Here is a 19,728-nt window from a genome sequence, read left to right as displayed (position 1 = left end):
GGCAGCACGAACGCAGAGGCTAAAATTCAGCGTATGTACATGTGTGGTGACTGCAGAGTACCACTGAGTCCCTCCAGATGAGGATGATCAGACACTGCAGCAGCAGGGCTCACCTGGGCATCTGGCTGCGTACCTCACTCTGAAGCCTCTTTTGTGGCTAGTGGGCAATATTCACCATGTCCGTGTCTAGCACCTTTACCGAGTGCTACATAGATGTAATGCTAACCAAACCTGTGCTGGGACCAGCTTCCTCGGTTATTTGGTGTTTCCTAAATCCATTCATTCTTCGGTTGCGTCTTCTGATGCTTCCCTCCCCCCTCCCTCCGCAGTCTGTGTGCATGGAGGATATGCGCACGAAAGGAGGAAAGAATTGGCCCCTTAGGGAGGAAGTAGACATTGGCATTTTTTTGTCTGATTCTGGAACAAAAAGCTCCAGCCAGGAGCTGTTCTGATTAGATCTTAGTGTAAAACAGATGCAAAGTTTCATGCAACAAGTGAAGTGGCATAGGGAGACGGATATATTTTACATGCTGTCTTTCCCCATGTCTTGCATGGGATCAGAGCTATTAGATCTGAAGCTGATTAAGTGTGAGACCCCAGCACAATAACAAAAGTACTGGCCACCAGTTTCTTAATGATCATCTGGGAGCTGGAGTGCAACATTCATTTGAAATACAGGCCACAAGCAAGCTCTTCCCATTTTTTACTCCTCCCCACTTTCTATCTTAGAAAGAATGGAAGAAACCCAGGTTTGCTACCAGTGCTAGATCTGGAGGCAAGAGGTACATTTACATTCAAAACCTTGCATGAACGTCCAGCTGCAAGAGGCAAAAGCTAGCGAGTGAAAGAAGTTGGACAATTACACTCATTTGTCTGCCTTGTTTTCATGGAAATAATTCAGGCAAGGCCAACTGTGTTACTTGGATTCTCTAAGGTATAATTTAGGCATGAGATGTTTACAATCAATTCTCATTTGCATCAACCGGGGGAAAACATGGGAGCTGTTGGGTTTTTCAACTGGTGGGTTAATTGCTAGTTTAACCACTAATACTTATTCAACCTTCTGCATGTGAACAGCCACAGGGCTAGATCCTGCCACTCTTGCTACTGTGCTTACTCCACAGTTTTCATGCAAGTGAGAGAGGAGTGCAGGACAGGGCCCTGAGAGTGCGGTTCTAGTTTTGCTAAGGAGAATTGGTGCCAGAGATGGCTGTCCGACTGAAAGCCCTAGAAATGTTAGATCTCCTGGGAACAACATGCCCTTCCTTTTTGCAGTCCCAGGAATGAGCTTAAACAAAGATACTGTTTGCTATGGGCCATACTCTGTCGTCCATGCTAGTGATGATTATTGAACTGCTTAGCAAATAGCTTGATAAAATCAATGGGACCATTTGTGAGATAGGAAACCTCTCCGTGTGTGCAAGGAGCTCAGGGACTGGCCCCCAGACTCTTTCATGAGCGCTGCGCAGAGAAGTCTAAACACTGCTAAGCAAGGCTAAAATGAGCAAGGCGATTGATCGACAGTTTTGATTGAAACCAGAAGTAAGTTTTGCTGTTTTTTTTTAAAATCCAGGCTTAAATAGACATCACTTAGAAGAAGAACATTGATCGAAAGATAAACCCAGTGCATGAGAGGACCCTGAAGGTGAAAAGTACCATTAAGTAGGTTAAAGGAGGCTGCCCTGGTATGACAAGCTGTTCTCTGTGCGAGAGGACAGAGAGCATTGAGAGAGAGATAAGAAGATTACAAGGTCAGATTCCAGGTTACGGAAACCTCGGTGGCTCGCTCTGTCTTGGGCACCTCTGTGTGAGTTGCAGGCGAGAGCCTAATGAGTGCCAGCTGTGATGGTTTTGGTGCTACTCGCACCTCTCCTCCGGGAACTGACCCAAACCTATCAACTAATTCCTATATGGCAGTGGCTCTCTGGGTGGGTATTCAGCCACCTGACCTGAAAGGACTCACTGGCAGGGAGGAGAAAGGCCCCATATTTCATGACACGTCCTAAAGTCACCTAGTGAAATGTGTGTTTTCCCACCATGACCTCTGACAGACCCTCGGTCGCCTCCCCCCGCCGGCGGGGACGGCTGAAGCACTTGCCCTGGAGGAGTGGAATAACACGGAGCTCAGCCCTGAGCGCTTGGGACTGGGTGGACCTGCAGAGCGAGAGGGAGACAAAACCAGGTCCTGCCCCGGATAGGTGTTTTGCTGCTGATAGCAGGAGGTGGAAGTCAACAGGCAGGAAATCCCAGGTTCAGGTCTGGGAGGACACAAAAGCTGATGGAGCCCAAATCTGACCCGACGGTGTGCGTGAACTGGGTTTGCCTCTGTCCAGCCTCTAGTGATCAAATCCTCCTGACACACACCTCGTCTCGAGAGGCAGAGGAGCTCAGTGCCCAGGCTGTCACCTACAGCGCAGAGCCAGAGCCTGCAGCTTGTTAGTGCTCATTATTATTAAAGCTCATTATTGCTCTCTCTTCAGATGAATGCCATGAAGTGAAGGGTTGCTGCCATTTCCCTAGCCTTTCCAGGGCTAAGCAGGCCATTTAGCTCAATTAAGCTATTGCTCTGCACCCTGTGTAAGCGACTACATCACTTACGTTGAACTCAGGTAAGATGGCAGTGTTGTTTGTATGATTCCTTCTACCCTTGTGGGGCAGAAGATGCTGAGAAAAGGGAGTCCCCTGTGACATCCACAACCCCTGAAATACACAGCACACCTATGTACAATGTAGTACGTGGATGTGAAAATAGCAAAAAGACTACTGCTTAGATAGAAAGGTGGAACAGCTGACATTCAAGTGATAACCATCTTTAACTGTATGGTGTTTACATTTTAAAAAAGAGTGAGTGTTGAACGGTCATTTTAACTACTTAGGCTGTTTGATTACCTTTTCTTTTCAACTTTCCTCAGCCGTATCAGCAGGTTGCTCCATCTCTCTTTGCTTTACCGCTACTTCTGCTTGGTTTCAGGGTCACATTCACTGGTGGGTGAAGCACTTTGGGTGCCTGTTCTACTGGGTTATCCAGCTAGTCCAAAGAAAAAGCTGGTTTCACTTGTGTCAAGATTCACAGAATCATAGAATCATTTAGGTTGGAAAAGATTAGTATGCAGTTTTGTAACATCGCATATTTTACATCATTGATTTTGTGGTGACTTCAGACACAAATACATATGTATGCACAGTATCATGCAGATTGTACATAGACAGTATCTTTGCAGGCTAAACTGAAACCACCCGATAGCTCTCTTTTTCTGCTACAAAATTCAAAATGCTACAACTAGTCCGGTATAGGACTTGCTGACATTTTAAATGTGTGTATGCGCACATGTCTTTTTTATACATAAACATGTGTGCGCGTGACTTAACTTTTGGCTTATCTCTAAGATTAATGAATGTGTTGACTGCACGTGAGAGGTGTGTAAACCTTTAAGACTGTTGGGGTCAGCAGGGAAACGTCAAGAACGAGATCACACTGTTTACAATATGTCCAAAAATATACGACACCAGACGACACCCCACAAGTGACATTATAATGAGAGCCAGCTATTAGAGGCAATGTAAAACACATGCTGCTGAGTGCCGGACGTCAAAGATTTATCTTGAAATTGCAGATGGCAGGCCATTGCAAGGCGTAGATATGAAAACATTTCAGGTTTCCGAGTGAAAAGTGGTGGGCTATACATTTGTAACTAATGCCTGCTAGTAAGTTACTTGGAGAGGCTGACCCTGATCCTCTATTCAAATGCCGGGACATGGCACAAGAGCTGCAGGACCTGGTCAACCCACGTGGGGTGCAGCGAGGTCGAGGAGGGTTTTCCCGTAGCGGCCGAGTACTGCCTTGCCTTTACTGGAAGTGGCACGGGCACGTTGTGGGCAGGATTGAGGTACAGGTGGGATGTAGGGCTTGGAGCTGGCCGCAGGTAGGTTGCTGGCAGGGACCTCTGGGATGGAGTTCAAGCGGGGACGGCGCAGGGGGTGAAAGATAGGGTGCTGGAGGATGGGACCGATGGGCCAGGGCTGGGTAAACACCAGTAGGGTCCCTGGCGGGGTCAGGGTTAGAGGTGCTGGCACCCAGCTCGGTTTGCTGACGGGTGCGGTAATTACTGCTCGGGTAGGTTTTGGAGATGGTGCTGCCAAGGGCTATCTGAGCAAGGCTTGGGGCTGGGGCTGGCTGGCGTTACGAGGCTGGGGTTAAAACCAGCTGAGGCTCAGGCTAGCGGAGGCTGTGAGTCAGCACGACAGCTGGATGCAGAAGCTACGGGACGGTGCACAGGGCTGCATCTGGCAAGGGCTACATGCCTGGCCAAGGGTCAGAGCAATGACAAGTGACTTGAAGCTGGGGCTGTCCTTGGCAGAAGCCCATGAATTTGCATGGGCCCTGGGTCTGGCAGCATCTGCAGAGCTGATTCAGGGCAGGTGGCGGTCGTGGCTGCTCGGCTGGGATTAGGAGAGGGTCTGTCAGAGGGAATTGTAGGAGGGAGCCGGGAGGTGCCACCTGGGGTATACAGAGGTTGGCCAACAACAGGCCCTGCCAAGCTGAGGGCACATCTGAAGCTGGTCTGAGGTCTACTCTGTTCAGCAGGGCGAAGACCAGAGGTGCTTAGAGCTGGACACACCAAATACAGAGTTGACTCTGAGCTCAGTGCAACACGGTGTATCTTTTAAAGCAATTACAAAATTTTAACCAAAATGCTTAGGTTTGTATTAAGAAATGCAAAGCAAACAATAATTTTATGATTAACCACATTTAACCCTTTCACATAATAAGCATCGACACTGAAGCCTCAACAAGCCCAGTGGACATGGGAGAGAATAACATTGAAGCCACTTAGGTAAGTCAAATTGGTTAGAATTAACAAGGGTAGTGTGGGCTGTAATAATGTATTTACAGCCTGGTGATTATACTGTGGGAAGGAAGGGAAAGGGATTAAATCCCTGTTTAGTTTAAGCTGCATTTTAGTGCAGCCAGTTCTTCAGTAGTACACAGTTAAAAATGTAGTCTGTCAAATCCCGCTGACATATTTTGGCAATAGGTATTTCCTCTAATTGAAAGCAATTGTTGTGTTGTAAGCTTTCCCCCTTTCCCATTTGTTTTGGTTAACGGGTAGTGGTGGCCTGTCTACTTAAGCACGTATTGAGCAACTGCTCACTGGAAAGTTAGCATATTGCAAAGCAGCACGATCGTGCCTGACTTCATAAGGAAAAACTTCCTCCGGGCTTTGATGGGGAATGTCTGAACAAAGCTGGTAGGATCAGCCTCGCTGGTTGTTATTGCAGGGCTTTGCTGTTTGGGTCAGCTAGGGCCTTCATGTGTGAATCCCGGGGTAAAAACCAGGCTCGCTTCCAATGCAGCCATGCTTTGTTTTGAACAATCAGCACGGCCCCCGCTGTGAATCCCACGAGGGGATGCTCTGCTTTATGTTGCGTTTGCTTCCTTTGCTCGAAGCCAAGTACTGCATCCTACACTGCTGGAACGCAGTCAAGATGCGCGGGGCCTGCGCGGACGGCCTGACGCAGACTAGACGTGGCTGGCCCCTCTTCTGTCGGGCACTGCTGCTGCTCCAGCAGGAGCTTTAATGCTGTGGGTGGGCAGGGCCCTGCAACCCTGCGGGGGGGCTTAGCAAGCCCCTGCTCGGTCAGTCCAGGCAAAACGGTGCTAAAACCACCGCTGCCGCAGTGACTGCGCCAGCGCTGCCGCTTCCCAACAGGGCTGCACCCCCGCCTGTCCCGCGCCTGCGGTCCTGCGCCCTCAGACCCCCGTGCTCTGCTGGCTGGCAGCCCGGCCGCGGTGCGTCACGAGCTGGGCAGCGGCAGTTGCAGCTTTTGGGACCGGGTGGGAAGCAGTTGCCTGGCCCCAGTGGGGCGTCAAAGCTTGTGCTGGGGTGGGACCCCCAGAGCAGGGCCTGTGCACCGGGGTGCCGGGGGCTCGCTTTCTCCCGTCTCTGTGCTCCGAAAAACACACTGTGCTGTCCTCACAGGATGTCAGTCAGGGTGCTCGGTCCTGAAACACCCTTCATCTGACACCTCTCTGAAGCTCAGAGAGGTGCCACGCACCTCGGTTTCCGCAGAGGTCAGAGCAGGACTGGATGAAACACTCCTTTACCCTGTAGTCGTATCGAGTCTGATCATCCACCAGAAACCCCCCCGGGCTGGTGCTGGTTGGGATCCAGCCGAAGAAGGGACTTACTCCGTCGTGCGTACCTGCACCCATGTCTGCCTGCGACGCCCCACGGTCTGCATTGACAAGGCACAGGTAGGGATGAGAGACAGTTAGTGTAGCGAGGCTGGGGCTCGAAGGGATTGTGTCTTCATCCGACCGCTAGCCCCAGCGCGTGCTAAATTTCCCGCAGAGCAGAGCTGGAGATGCATTTGAGCTCACCAGCCATGTTTCCAGCCCCGACTGGTGTGAAGCTGGGGGGAGTGAGTGCTGAGCCCTTTCCAAGCCTCTAAAGAAAATAAAAGCAACAGATCACCAAGGAGACCTGTGGGAAACTGGGGAACCCACTGCTTTTGCGTCCTGGCTTTCTACCCACAGCGCCCGGGTCAAACCCCAGCACAGGCTACGAAAGACACATTTTTTTTATTGCCTTGTGATAAACCTCCTGGTCTGGAAAATCCTGCCATTATTGTGTGTGTGAACTTTCACCAGCACCGAATCTGTCATTAACCTAGAAGGAGACCTTTTCACGCTCACAACCTCTGTCTGCACAGCTCCTCTCTGGAGGCGAATCCCTCACGGTGGACACGTCAGCCGGCTGCACGCTGCAGACAAGGTTATGACTGCATTACATACTCAGAAGGGAGCAATGCTCTATATTACACTGGGAAAGGTTCATCTTCGAAAACAAAGAAGCTTTAGGAAAAAAAGTGAGATTTTACGCAGAAAGTGCCTCAGGTCCCCATAAATCCCTTTCCTCCTTACTCAGACCAGGGCTAGAGGCTGGCAGCAGGGTGGCAACGGAGCATGCCGAGCCGGTGCAATCCCTGCTACAGCCATTTGCAGCGAAGCCTGAGACCACACGGGAGCGCGTGTTTAGATTAAAGGACCTTTGGGAAGGGACCTTTCCTTAATCTTTCTGCTAAGCACCTAGCAGACTCCCAGTGTGCTAAATCATTATAATAACAGTAATGACAGTCTGGCCTCCTTCTCCATGAGCAGTGCCTGCGATACAGATTAATAACAATAAAATAGGGACTCGGTCCATGCTCATCCAAAAACATACTGAGGATTGCTAATCAGTCTATTTCAAAGCCCTCTGTTATTTCTGAATGCCCTGAAGTGCCTTAGCGAGCACTTTGCTGATGCATCCAGCCTGATGAGACAAGGCACTAACAACCGACTGGATAAAGGCAGGGTGGCAGGCAGGACTGGAGAGCGTCAGGTGAGTGTGGTGATCAGGGAACAGCTCTTGTCCAGGCAAAGATTTCTCTGTGTCTAAATGCTTCTCAGCTCCCCTTGCATTTCCCCGGTGCATGGCTCCTCTCTGTTGGGAAATGCTGCTCCAGAGAGAGCTCTGTCCTGGCCGGTTCTGGGCTGGGCCGGTGGAGACCAAGCGGGACCGCTGCGCTCTCGCCTACCTCTTACCCTCTTCTCTCGGATAACCGCTAGTGGCCTCTCTCAGGATGGGGAAAAGGCATGAGTTGGATGCCTGCTCTGATCCAGCACAGCTCTTCAATGGCCATTTTCCATCAGTATGGGTTTCTGAGAGGGAAAGCGAGCAGCCAAAAGGATTCAAAACATGTGTCTGCTAAGCTTTTGTGAATGCACCTTACATTCTCCTGCCAACCTGCCCTGCAATCATATAGAAAATGACCCAAATAGCACACTTAAGAGGCAAAGAGTGAAGGAGATGAAAAAAGGAAGAGGACTGGCTGCCTGGGTAGGAGCAGAAGGACCTTCTGACCTGCGGCGGAGTGGCAGCCAGGGCTCTCCCTGCAGCAGCTGTGGGTGGCTGAGGCTGTATGTTGGGTTTTCCTCTGCTGGGGCACCAAGCAGCCCCTCCGCGGTGGCTGGCTGGCTAGGGCTCGTCTCTGCAGGGCAGCCGTGCAGGGCAGAGAGGCGGCTGCTCCACGCACTGGCCCGTGCCGCCCAGTCAGGCCTTCCCGATGCACTCAGCGTCACAAGCAAGGACACAGAGCATGGTGTTCTTCTCTCAGGTGCCAGCTCCCAAGCCAGCCTTCCATGCCTCTGCGCACAGGCGGTCCCCAGGGTGTCCCTGCCGCCAGGCACTGAGGCAGCAGTGGTCCCGCACGCCCATCTCGCAGGCAGCGCCGCTCGTCAGCCCCGCCGCCAGCCGCCGGTGTTCACTGAGAGCTGCCGAGTCAAACCTGGCCATCTCTGGCATGCGAGGGTGAACTTCCTTCCCAAATCCACAGAGCGCTTTACGGTTACCTTGCAGATAAACCCCACTAAATAAATAGATGTTTATACTCCCTGTATTAAAGTGATTAGATCCTGTTTTTTGACAGTGTTGAGTCAATATGACCTGAGTAATTGCATGAGTAACTCATGTTTCCCCTAAAGGGAAACTGTTCTCGTGTAAATATATTTATTAATAATTAAAGCGGTTTTGAGTTCTTGTGCACACAGCCCCTCTCCCCCACAGAGATGTCTGAAAGGCTGTTATCTTTAAACCTGTGCAGGAGTCAAACGGGAAGGGACTTTGGCAGAGGGGTGATGGTCTGTGGTAAGAGGCATGTAGTTTAATTTTGACCTTTTGTTTTCTTCCTGAACCAAAAATAATGGTGAGATCTGTGTATGAGAGATTTAAAAACCTCTACTACTCCATTAGGAGCATTACTCTGAAATACTCACTGGAGCTTCTAACAGCCCAGATAATAGGGGGTGGGAAATCATTTCTAGAAAATATTCCCCTCAAAGCATCTTACCAGAGGATTGTTTCCTAACAACAACAACAATAAAATCTTTGTCAAATAATCCTTCAATACCACAGATTTTTTGGCTTTAATTGTATCAGTGTGGATAACTGCTCGGCATAGGAAATGGGAGTCAGAGCTCCTGGGGGATTTTTTTTCTGACAAAGCCAGTGCTGGATACCTTTGGGTAAGTCACACATTTTTCTATGTTCTTTGGCCTAATTTTTTTTTTTAACTGACTGTAATCTGGAACTTAATTTGATATGCCTTAAAAGGCTGATTTCACATGGAAGATGCTCTACTATCAGGATAAGCAGCCATAAGAAATCCTAAAATAGGCAGATTAAGGGTTTTGGATCACGGGGGTTTATTTCTATGCAATTAAAGACATGATCACATTTAAAAACTGCTAACTTGTAGTTTAAAAAAAAAAAGCAACTGGGACTCCCACATTTAAAAACAGCTAATAACTCTATTAATTAAGGATATGATTAGCAGAGACAATGAGTTGGATAGCACGAAAGCACAGCATTTAATTCAATGCACATTTTTGGTGGACATGGCGTGGCCAAGGCAGTTATGTATTAATTAGTGCTCTGAAGAGGGCGAGGAGGACAGGAAGGGGGTGAGGGAAATTGGCAGGTGTAGAAATGAGATTAGACAACAACAGAGGATTTTTCTCTCCAGAACAGAAGTCGTGCAGAATCCTCATCAGCCTGGCTAACATGTTTTGTATAACTCAAGACATGTGCCACGAGAACGGGCAGGGCACTAAGGCAATGTCTGGGGATAGGGAGAGTGGGGACAGCTTCCCAGGACTCACCTGCGGAGCATTTCCAGGCGCGTGTGGCCAAATACCAGCCTCGATTTCCCACCCTTGCTTTAAATGCTGCCGGCTATTTGTGGATGGCAAGGTGCCTCCACACTCAACCCTTACTGTGCCATTGTACCGATGTACTGCTGTACCAAGCCTATGAGCTTCCCCTTTGCTTTCCTCCTCTGCACAGGTGCTCCAGCTAGGTCTCTGCTCTTAGCGGAAACTCAGGCTTGAGACAAGGATGCTCTGCCCACATCCTAGAACCGCTTCAGTTGGCTGTCAGCTCTGCCGTTGCTTCACCTTGAAGCGTTCACACGGTACTGCGAGCGCCACGACCAGGGTATCTGCCATGCGCTGGAGCCCACCCGTGCCCCCTCTTCCATGGGGACCTGGATGTGCTGCCCAAGGAGCCGGCCAGGTCCCTCCTGGGTGTGCTCTGAGCCTACAGCTGTGCCCTGTGTCACGATGGTGTAGCAAGAGGTGAGCGCGGGTCTGGGCAACCGCTCAGGGATCTTTCACTTAGATGTGGGGACATAAACTACGCGGGCAAACAAAGCATCTGCTGCAGAGAGCGTGGCCCTGGACGGTCTCCCGTCCCAGGACGGATCCTGACTTTCTCTGTAGAGCCTCACCCGGTACGGCTCCTTGGTCTCGGAGCGCGTTCCCCTCCACAGCAAGGGGGTAAGTTCACGTGCCGGCAGACGAGGGAAGAACTACAGCGGATGAACGCACGCAGGTAGAGCATTCCCACGCTGATAAGGGAGGGTGGATCAGAGGATGCTGCGCTATCTCGGGGCTGTTCCCCCCGCTGTGGGTTCCGGGGGGTGGAATTTGGGAATATCATCACTTCTTTCTCTGTGCCTTTTTTTTCCCCCACAGTTAAAAAAGAGCCCGTTGGAGGGCAGAGGAGATGCACAGTCCTATTTTGAATCCGGCTTTTGGCAAGGAGTGCTGGCAAAGCTGCTCTGGGGGTGGAGCCCGGCGGCGGCCCGCGCTTCGCCCCCCGCCCCGTGCCCCGGGGAGCTGTCCGCCGGGAGGGCGGCAGCGGGGCCGGGGGCGACCCGAGCCCCTGGCCGTGGTGGTGGCGGGCGGTGTCCCGGGGCCGCGGTGACCCCCCCCGCTGCCCCCAAGCGCGCAGCCCGCAGCGAGCGCGGCCACCCGGGCGGGACGGGCCCGGCAGCCCCCGGCGCGGCGTCCGTGCTGCGGGGAGGCGGGGGGACACCCCGGGGGACCCCCTCCCCTTACGCTCCTGTCGTGTTTGTCCACTCCACGTGCTGCCTGCCCCGGGGCCGGCGAGCCCCACCGCCGCTTCCTCGCGTCCCTGCCCCGAGCCCGGCTCAGGGGGCGGCTGGCGGGGGGCTGCGGGGGGATCTCCAGCCCCGCTGGCCGTGCTGCTCCGCAGCTGGGAGAAGTGCTTCTTCCCCCGCCCGTTCTGCTCGAAAACGCGAAGAGGCGGCGGAGAGAACGGCGGAAAGCCCGGAGGAGGCGCGCTGTCGGCAGCGGGGGAGCCGCTCCCGGCGCGGGGGGGTGGGGGGTGGGGTGGGGGGGCCGCCCCGCCCGGTGCTGCCCGGTGCGCGGCCGGCCGGCGGCGCGGGGGAGCACCGGTAACTTCATCGCACTCACACGGCGCGCCCGCACCGCGACCAGTGAGTAACGCCGCCGGGGCGGGGGCGGGGGCGGGCGGAGGGAGGGAGGGAGGCGCGGCCGTGAGCGCGCCCCGCCGCCCCCCGCCGCGCAGCGCCGCGCACCCGCGCACCCGCCGCGGCCGCCACTTCCCGCGGGCGTCGCTCGGCGGCGGGCGCGCTGCCTCCGCAGGAAGCGGCCCCGCGGCCCGGCCCCTCCTGCCGCTCGGCGGCGGGCTCATGCACTCTGCGGCGCGGCGGCGCGGGCGGCGGGATGGCTCCGGCTCCGGCTCCGGCTCCGGCGGCGGCTGAGCCGCGGCCCCCCGTGCTGCTGCCGCTGCTGTTACCGCTGCTGCCGCTGCTGCTGCCCGGCCGCGCCGCCGGCCTGGAGGTGCAGCGCAAGTTCCTCTCGCCCACCCCCACCAACAACTTCGCCCTGGACGGCCCCGGCTCCCGCGTCTACCTGGCGGCCGTCAACCGCCTCTTCCAGCTGTCGGGGGGCGAGCTGGCGCTGGAGGCGGAGGCGGCGGTGGGGCCGGTGCTGGACAGCCCGCTCTGCCACGCGCCGCAGCTGCCGCAGGCCTCCTGCGAGCACCCCAAGGTGCTCACCAACAACTACAACAAGATCCTGCAGCCCGACCCCGAGCAGGGCGTCCTCGTCGTCTGCGGCTCCATCTACCAGGGCCTCTGCCAGCTGCGCAGCATGGCCAACATCTCGGCGGTGGCCGTGCGCTTCCCGCCGGGCGGCAGCGACCCGGTCACCGTCTTCCCCAGCATGCTGAACGTGGCGGCCAACCACCCCAACGCCTCCACCGTGGGGCTGGTGCTGCGCCGCGGCGGCGGCGGGGCGCGGCTGCTGGTGGCCGCCACCTACACCGGCTTCGGCAGCCCCTTCTTCCCCCGCAACCGCAGCCTGGAGGACCACCGCTTCGAGAACACGCCCGAGATCGCCATCCGCGCCCTCAACGCCCGCGGCGACCTGGCCAAGCTCTTCACCTTCGACATCAACCCCTCCGACGACAACATTTTCAAGATCAAGCAGGGCGCCAAGGCGCGGCACAAGCTCAGCTTCGTCCGCGCCTTCCTGCAGCGCGGCGCCGCGCCGCCCGCCCGCCGCCCCTACGCCTACCTGGCGCTCAACAGCGAGGCCAACGCGGGCGACAAGGAGAGCCCCTCGCACAGCCTGCTGGCCCGCATCTGCCTGGGCGAGGCGGCCGAGGCCACCCTCAACGGCAGCGGCGAGACCAAGAAGCTGACCGAGTCCTACATCCAGCTGGGGCTGCGCTGCGGCGGCGCCGCCGACGCCTTCACCCGCCTCGTCTCCGTCTTCCCGGCGCGGGCGGCCTGGCGCAGCCCCGCCGCCCCGGCCCCGGCCCCGGCCCCGCCGCCCGCCGAGGAGCTGCTCTTCGGCGTCTTCGAGCGGGCCGGGGCCGCCGGCGGCGGGGGGCGGCCGCAGTCCGCGCTCTGCGTCTTCCGCTTCGCCGAGATCGAGGAGACGATCCGGGCCGCCCGCAACTCCTGCTTCGTCAGCCCGGCCGCCGGCATGGTCACCGTGCTGGACAGCGTGGTGCAGGGCACCGGCCCGGCCTGCGAGAAGAGGAACATCCAGGTACGGGCGGGGGGCGGGCACCTGCCGGCGCCCGGGCGGGGCGGCTGGGGGAGCAGCGACGGGGCGTCCCGGGACGGGACGGCCGCGGGGAGCCGGTGGCCGGCGGGACGCAGCGGCCCCGGCCCGGCCCGGCCCGGCCCGGCCGGCCGCCGCTGCTGCCGCCGCGCCGCCTCCCCCGGGCGCGTCCCGCGGCCGGAGGCGCTGCGGGCGGGCGGGTGCGCTCCGCTCTCTACGCGCTCCCCGGGCTCTCCGCTCCCCGCGCTCCGCTCTCTCCGCGCCCCGCGCTCCGCTCTCTCCGCGCCCCGCGCCGGTCCGCGCTCGCGCGGCAGCCGTGTCCCGGCGGGTCACGCCGTCAAAGCCGGCTGGGTCCCGGCCGCTTCCCGCTGCAGCCAAGCGTGCGGCGGCGCTCGTACCGAACAGAGAACGCGTGTGCGTCTGCGGGGCGCGTTGGGGGCGAGACCCCCCCGTCTGCCGGGGGACGCCGCTGTTCCCACGCCCCTGTCCCCGGAGAGCCGCGGTGACTCACGGGCGCGCTGTCCCCGCTCCCCGGTGGGGGCCCTTGCGCAGCCGGGAGGGCGGTGAGCATCGCCAGCCCAGCCGATCCCTTCCCACGTCCTGTCCCGCGGCCGCGGCCGGACAGCCCTGCCAGGGGACGCGCACACACAGGCTGCCTTGTTTCCTTGCGTTCGGGGTAAAAGTTTGCCATTGTCACAATTTGTTACCAAGTGCCCGTAAATGTTAACGCCAGATAAAGACGCCTGTTTTCCCTTTCACTAAAGAGATGCGATGCTTGGGAAAAAAAGACAGAAAGAAAGAAGGGCTGCTTTAACACTGCATTTTTCCCTTCCTCTGGGAAAGATGCGTAACTCAGCTCCATCAAAGATCGTAAAAACATCTGTTTGATTTCAAAGGCAAGATAGAGCGTTTGGGCTTGGGCTTCCCTGTGCAATGCCAGTGGCAAAGAGAGAAAGGTTTCCCATGGTAACCAAAGTGTTTAGTGTGGCATCTCCACGTTGTGTTAAAATATGTAGTCCTAATGCACTGGTTCATAGACCTACTCTAGCAAAGCTGAATAGTTTTTCCCTGGTGGCAAAGTACAAGCTGTCTGACAGCCAGGAAATCTGGTAGTTGTCCTGGCTTTTGAGTTAATTCCACAAAGACTCGGCGCGTTAAACACTGGGAGCCCAGTCCTGAAGCCTTGGCGTGGTCATGGCTCTCGGAGGAGTCACTGGGAGTCGGGAATCCTGTTTACAGGACGAGAAAGCACCCACAGTTCTTGTTGGCTGTAGTTGAAGCTCAGCATCCCTGCGAATCAGCCCCTCAGCCCCTCGCAGGATCGAGCTGTCTCTACCGGGTCGAGAGGAGGCATTGTGGCTGAGACTTCTGGAGGGTGCTTGGAGAGTTAACAGCCTAGTTGTGACTGAAAGTCAATGGCAGAAAGACACCCGCTTCCCTTGAGCTTCCTCAGTGCTCCATCCAGGACTGTTGGGAAGCTACTGGGTTTTCTGACTTTTGTTCAGCAGGGAAAATAATCATGACTAACACCAGTCTATTAACGTTTAAAATATAAAGTGCTGTATCCAGTAAGGTATTTAGGCAGTGAATTCCTTAGTGACCTCAGGGACACTCAGTGCAGAAATGAGATTTCACTCCGTCTTTGGGTCTGGCCCATAATGCTGTTCCGCTGTAAAGTGTGAGCCTGGTAGCAGTCCTTCTCTCCGAGTGCTCCCTGGGTAGGTGAGGAAGGCGACTAGTCAGTCCATGCCACAAAGGCAGTCTGTGAAGGATGGCTGTGTTCTTGAAGGGGTGAGTGATAAGGAACGCGAGGTTCAGAGGAGCCAGCTAGAAACCACCGAGCCTCCCCAGTCCTACAGAAGTCAGTAGAAACCCTCCATGTTTACCGCTGTGGTGAGATCAGGCTGCGAGAAAATTTGTTTACATGGAGACAGCGGTATGGCTGGTGGTTATATAGGGTGGACGGGGAAAATTGGGTTCCAGTCCCAACTGATGCTGCTGCTGTGTTGGTGTCCTTGAACCAGTCATTTAACACTAGGTGCCTCAGTTTCCTGATTTGCCACATACTCCTATATTTATTACTGTTATTCAGAAAACTAACTCGCATGTAGTGTAAGATTATGTTTGTAAAGCTGCTTTGAGATCCTTTGATGTCAAGTACAGCAGGATACAAATGAAGGATACCATTAATATTTGTTTATGCCTGATGTTTCTATGCTTCCCATACGTTTGAAGCGTATTCCTCTAAAACTGCTGACCAAGCCTGCTGGGAAGCCTTCCTCCCAGTCAGAAGGAGAGCCTTTCATTTTTTTGCCTTTTACTTAACCATTAGAATTGCCAACAAGTTAACAAGCTGTTTTCGTTTTCAAGTCCCAGAGTGGTAGTGTCAAGAGAAGAGTTGTAATACTGTGTTTCTTTGTGCTACAAAAACCTAACATCAATTTCCACCTTCAAGACAATGAAATACTCTAATACATTTTGTGTCCCAGCCCTGGGAACGCAGCAGGAAAATGTATTAAAGCAGCAGCTGGTTTGGCGGAGCAGATCAGCATCTAGCTGCCTTCCCATTATGAGCTCCATTTCTCCACCCGTTAGTGGGTTTCCAGGTTTTTCTTTTGCCTATGCATCAGACATAGGTGCTCTGGTATTATCAAAATTGTGGTTCATTAGTTCTTGCTGTGGACTAGGTGGTTGGGTTTTAAGCTGCTTTTGGAAGAAAAAATAAAAACCTAATGACGGCCTGATTCATTCCAAGCGCGTGTTCGGCTGAAGTAGTCGGTTGTTACAAATACCGAGCACGGGCTGTTAGGCGTAATGCGGTGTGAAAGGAAAATCATTGCCCCCTTGTGTGCTCTTCTGTCTAATTGAATGCTCCTCTCCTGCAGCTCTGGGCTGTGACTCAGCCAGGGAGCTGCAGCACTCGGCTGCCAGTACCGGGTTTCGGTAGCGGGCCGTCAGCATGCTGGCCATCCCCAGTTGTCCCTGTGGCACCGCTGCGGCTGCGCTCGCCGATGAGGGGCCAGGCTCGTTACCCCTCAGCACCGTGATGAGAGGTCAGACGGGAGGCCTGCACTGAGCGGAGGGGCTTCATCCCCATGCAGGGGAGCGCTCTTGAGCAGTTATGGTTGGCGTGGTGGCAGCTGCTCGTTCGGCTCCCGCTGTGACCGCATGGGACTGGCCACGCAGGGGGCTGCGGAGGGCGGGTGGACCTGGGGACAGCGTGTCTCCGCCGGCTGGCGGGGGAGCCCGGGTGGCCGCTTAGCCTGTGTCCTCGCTGCTGGGCAAGGGGAGTTGCCAGGTCGGCACGGGAATGGGCCCATTGCTTTGATGGAAGCGCTAACTTGCAATTAAGCACATGCTTAATGGCTTTGTGAAACATGGAGAAAACGTGCAGAGGAGGATGGTCTAGGTCAGGAGTGGAGGCTGGTTGGTTGTTCTCAATGAGTGCTGCTGAAAAGTCTCTTACTGCGGGGGTGAATTCGCAATGGCAGCTTAGGGGCAGGAGGATGTATTAGGGAAGGATTTAGTTTGATTGGGTTCTTCTACCAAGAGTGAGTGCGTGAGCGCTAGGATTGCTTTCCTTCAACAGAAATAGCTTTTTATAATAAATTTTGTGTCAAATACTGGGCTGCCTTTATAATGCATGTAGTTAAAAGGAAATACTTGCATGGAGTCACTGCTGCATTTTGCCCACTCAAAGCCCGGGTGGAATTTGGACCCGAGCTCCCAGGAGAGAAAAGGAGTATGAGCTCTCTGTAGCAGACCATCTTTAACGTCATTTGCAGCAATGTGCTGACAGAGCTTATCAAAGTCTGAGAGGGTTTACTTCATATTTGAACTATTCTGCCCCAGCAGGATCACGGCCCAGTAGGTTTGAAGGTCACACCGGCTGCGTGGCTGGAGCGCGGCGCAGCTGCGGTACGCCAGAGCCCTTGCGAAAGCAGACCAGGCAAGACCCTATCCCTGGCTTCCCGACGGCCCGAGAGGAGTGGCCGTGCAGGGTGTCCCAGCACCTTCCCCCTCAGCGCCACTGAAAATAAAGGTATGGCCATTCCTGCAGCACGGGCAGCTGTGCTGCATCACCGCCACGTCCCAGCAGAGAGAAGCCCCCATGGCATCCTCTCACCGTCGCCCGGTCTCTCGGGCTGGCATTTGGGGCAGGGGTACAGATTGGGTACCTTTGTGCTGCTCCAACCGGCAGCTGCCTTTTTGGCTGGGGAAATGAGGACGGCTACCGGGTGGTCCCAGTCCCGCTCTCCCGGCTGCAGCTGCAGCAGAAGGGCAAGCGAATGTGGATTTCCAGGCATCCCTAGAAACCTTCCCGCTCTGGGTGTCCAAACATTGGCTGACATGGGGGTCTGAGTTTAACACAAAATAAAACACACTGCGTGACGAACAAGCACACTTGAGGAAAAGCTGAGCTGGTAACCCCATCCCACGCTCCCAGCTACGCCAGACTCCTGTTCTCGTCTTCTGTGGTTTCTGCGCCGAGCCCCATGCTCTCCTTCTGAAACTCCTGGAGAGGTAACTAGGGAAAGCAGACTGGTATTCATGAGACTTTGATTTGCTAGCCAGGGATCTGCATCTCTCCTGGGAAATGTTTTGGGGTCTGCAACTCAAAAAAGGCTGAAAATCTGGTTTGTTTCCTGTGCTGAAAAACATAGGCACAGCGGCCTGGGATAATGATGCGTTTCAGCATTAATTCTCAAGTTTCTGGCTCTTGTGGCTTTGTGTCAGATCCTGCATGCTCATTGAGCACAGTGTTTTGTGGTGTAATGATGAGATACCCACCAGTGAGCTTTACTATAACGGGTTGTTAAATAAAATGAACTCCTTGGGTAGACTGTATAAACAGGCTCAGCATATATGTATGCCTGGGCATAGAAATGTGGTTTGAAACCAGTCAGAAAATGTTCCCAAAGAAAAAAAAACCTCATATACACGTGGGAATATGACAAAGCATCTACTTACTGTCCAAATATACTGTGGCATCTCTGTGGGATTGGGTTTTATAGGAGCTGAGTTACTTTGAAGTGCTGGTTTATACTAATTTAGAAATTCCAAACATGAAAATAAATGTGCTCTAACCTTACATCTACTCAAATAAATCTGGAGGATTAGCCACACAAAGGAAACTGGGAATTTACACTTAATTTGTACATTAAAAATGAGGCAGGAGTTCTTGTCGTAGACTTAATTTCTGCTTTCCACAGCACACGTCGTGTTTGGAGTTGCTAGCACGCACCTGAAGGTGCAAATGCTCCATTATTGCAAAGCTGCACCGCGCTGTTGTATTGCCGTAATCCATTTTGCTTCTGGACCTTGTTTCACGAGCAGCGGGCAGTCGGTGCCCCTCCAAGCTGCAGTCCGAGAGCTGGGCAGCGAGGGGCCGGCAGGACCTGGGACGCCCAGACGAGAGGTTCGAGCCACAGCCTGAGCTTTGCCGGGCTTTGCAAGACTTCGGACTTGCACCCGAGTACTGCGTACCTGCTCTGCCTCTCACCGGGTATTAGCGAGTTGTGGCCAACTGTCGGGTATGTTTCCTTGGGAATTTATGTGGAAGTACGACCTTCTGCGTGCAGGCAAGGTACAGGCAGGCAGCTGGGAGCAGAGAGCAGGGGCCGTGTGAACCTCGTCCTTCCCGGGAAGGCAGGCTCAGCTTCGTGGGCTGCCTGCGCCCGGGGCTTTCCCGCTGCCGAGGGCCGGCGCGGCCCTGGTGCTTTGTGCTGAGCAGGGGAGTCTCCCGGGGAGCGGCTCGGTGCCCCCGAGCTGAAGGTGGGTGGTGGGAACGCGCCTCCCGGGGCCTGGGGGCTCGCCCCTGCTTTGCATCTCAAGCTCAAACAGATCCCAAATTGCAAAGGGAAATTCGGTCGAAGTGGCAGAAGCTTCTGTGCCTGGAAACCAGAAGTTGTACTGCTGTAGGTGAGAGAACAGAAAACGGCTCCTGGCTGCGGCAAAGCACCCTCGGGCTCCTGGAGCGCTGGGCCCGTGCTGCTGGCTGGTGCGGGCTGGCCCGGGCGAGGCGGGCGCTGGGTGCCTCTGCAGAGGGGGAGCAGAGCTGCCCCCTCGGGTTTCTGGAGAGCTGTCGCCACAGCCGGCGGCACAGACCTCGTTATTCGCGGTAGCTAGAAATTCAGATTAATTTTGATCCATTGAGCTCATCAGATCTCCTGTAACTAAATAACGGTTTAGGTGGAAAACAGAAAAAGGATCATTTTGGCCAAGTCCAGTGTTGCGCATGGAGGTACGTCAAGGCTGGGAGGACGCTGGAGCACTCTGCGAGGTGCTCATACGATCGTATGGAGGTGGTGATCGTATCTCAGCAGCAGGCCCTTCATTTGGGGGTTTTCAACCACTTTCGTTTGTGTAGCCCCAGACATTTTCCAGGGCAAACATTTGGCCCCCATGCATGAATGCAAACCTGCTCCCCAGGAGACCTGACGGGTGCTGGCTCGGCTGCGGGGTCTTGGTGGGTGGAAATGAAGGGATTTGCCATCTCTTCTCTGGCTTTTCAAAGTCTATTTTATAGTGATTGAGAGAGAAGATTGGTGGAGCTGAGGGCACCTGGAGGGGTGAATAAGGCACCTAGAGATGTGGATGGGTGCCTGGGGATGCTGTAAAAACACCTTGCTACGCTTTGAAAATCCCAGTAGGTGTCTATTTAAACTCACAGGCAACTGCACCGTTGTGATATTCTGGCCTGATGACCTCTTCCAGCAAGTTGTTGGAAACATAATAGGTCTGAGCCCCTGGCTGCGGTAATTTAATGCAAACACGGGGCAAGC

At 54.7% G+C, this 19,728-nt stretch overlaps 1 protein-coding gene across 1 annotated transcript in view; it reads left to right on the top strand.

The window, feature by feature from the left end:
* The first annotated feature begins 11,593 nt into the window (after positions 1-11,593).
* Positions 11,594-19,728, top strand: part of PLXND1 (plexin D1) — an 85,715-nt gene continuing 77,580 nt past the window's right edge. The window contains exon 1 of the mRNA XM_059823251.1: positions 11,594-12,928. Coding sequence (XP_059679234.1) covers positions 11,594-12,928 — 1,335 coding nt within the window. The remainder of the gene's footprint in view (positions 12,929-19,728) is intronic.

The sequence above is a fragment of the Gavia stellata genome, chromosome 12, assembly GCF_030936135.1.
Source record: "Gavia stellata isolate bGavSte3 chromosome 12, bGavSte3.hap2, whole genome shotgun sequence".
Taxonomy (NCBI): domain Eukaryota; kingdom Metazoa; phylum Chordata; class Aves; order Gaviiformes; family Gaviidae; genus Gavia; species Gavia stellata.
The sequence above is the reverse complement of the archived record's forward strand: the minus strand, read 5'-3'. Positions and strand labels throughout refer to the sequence as shown.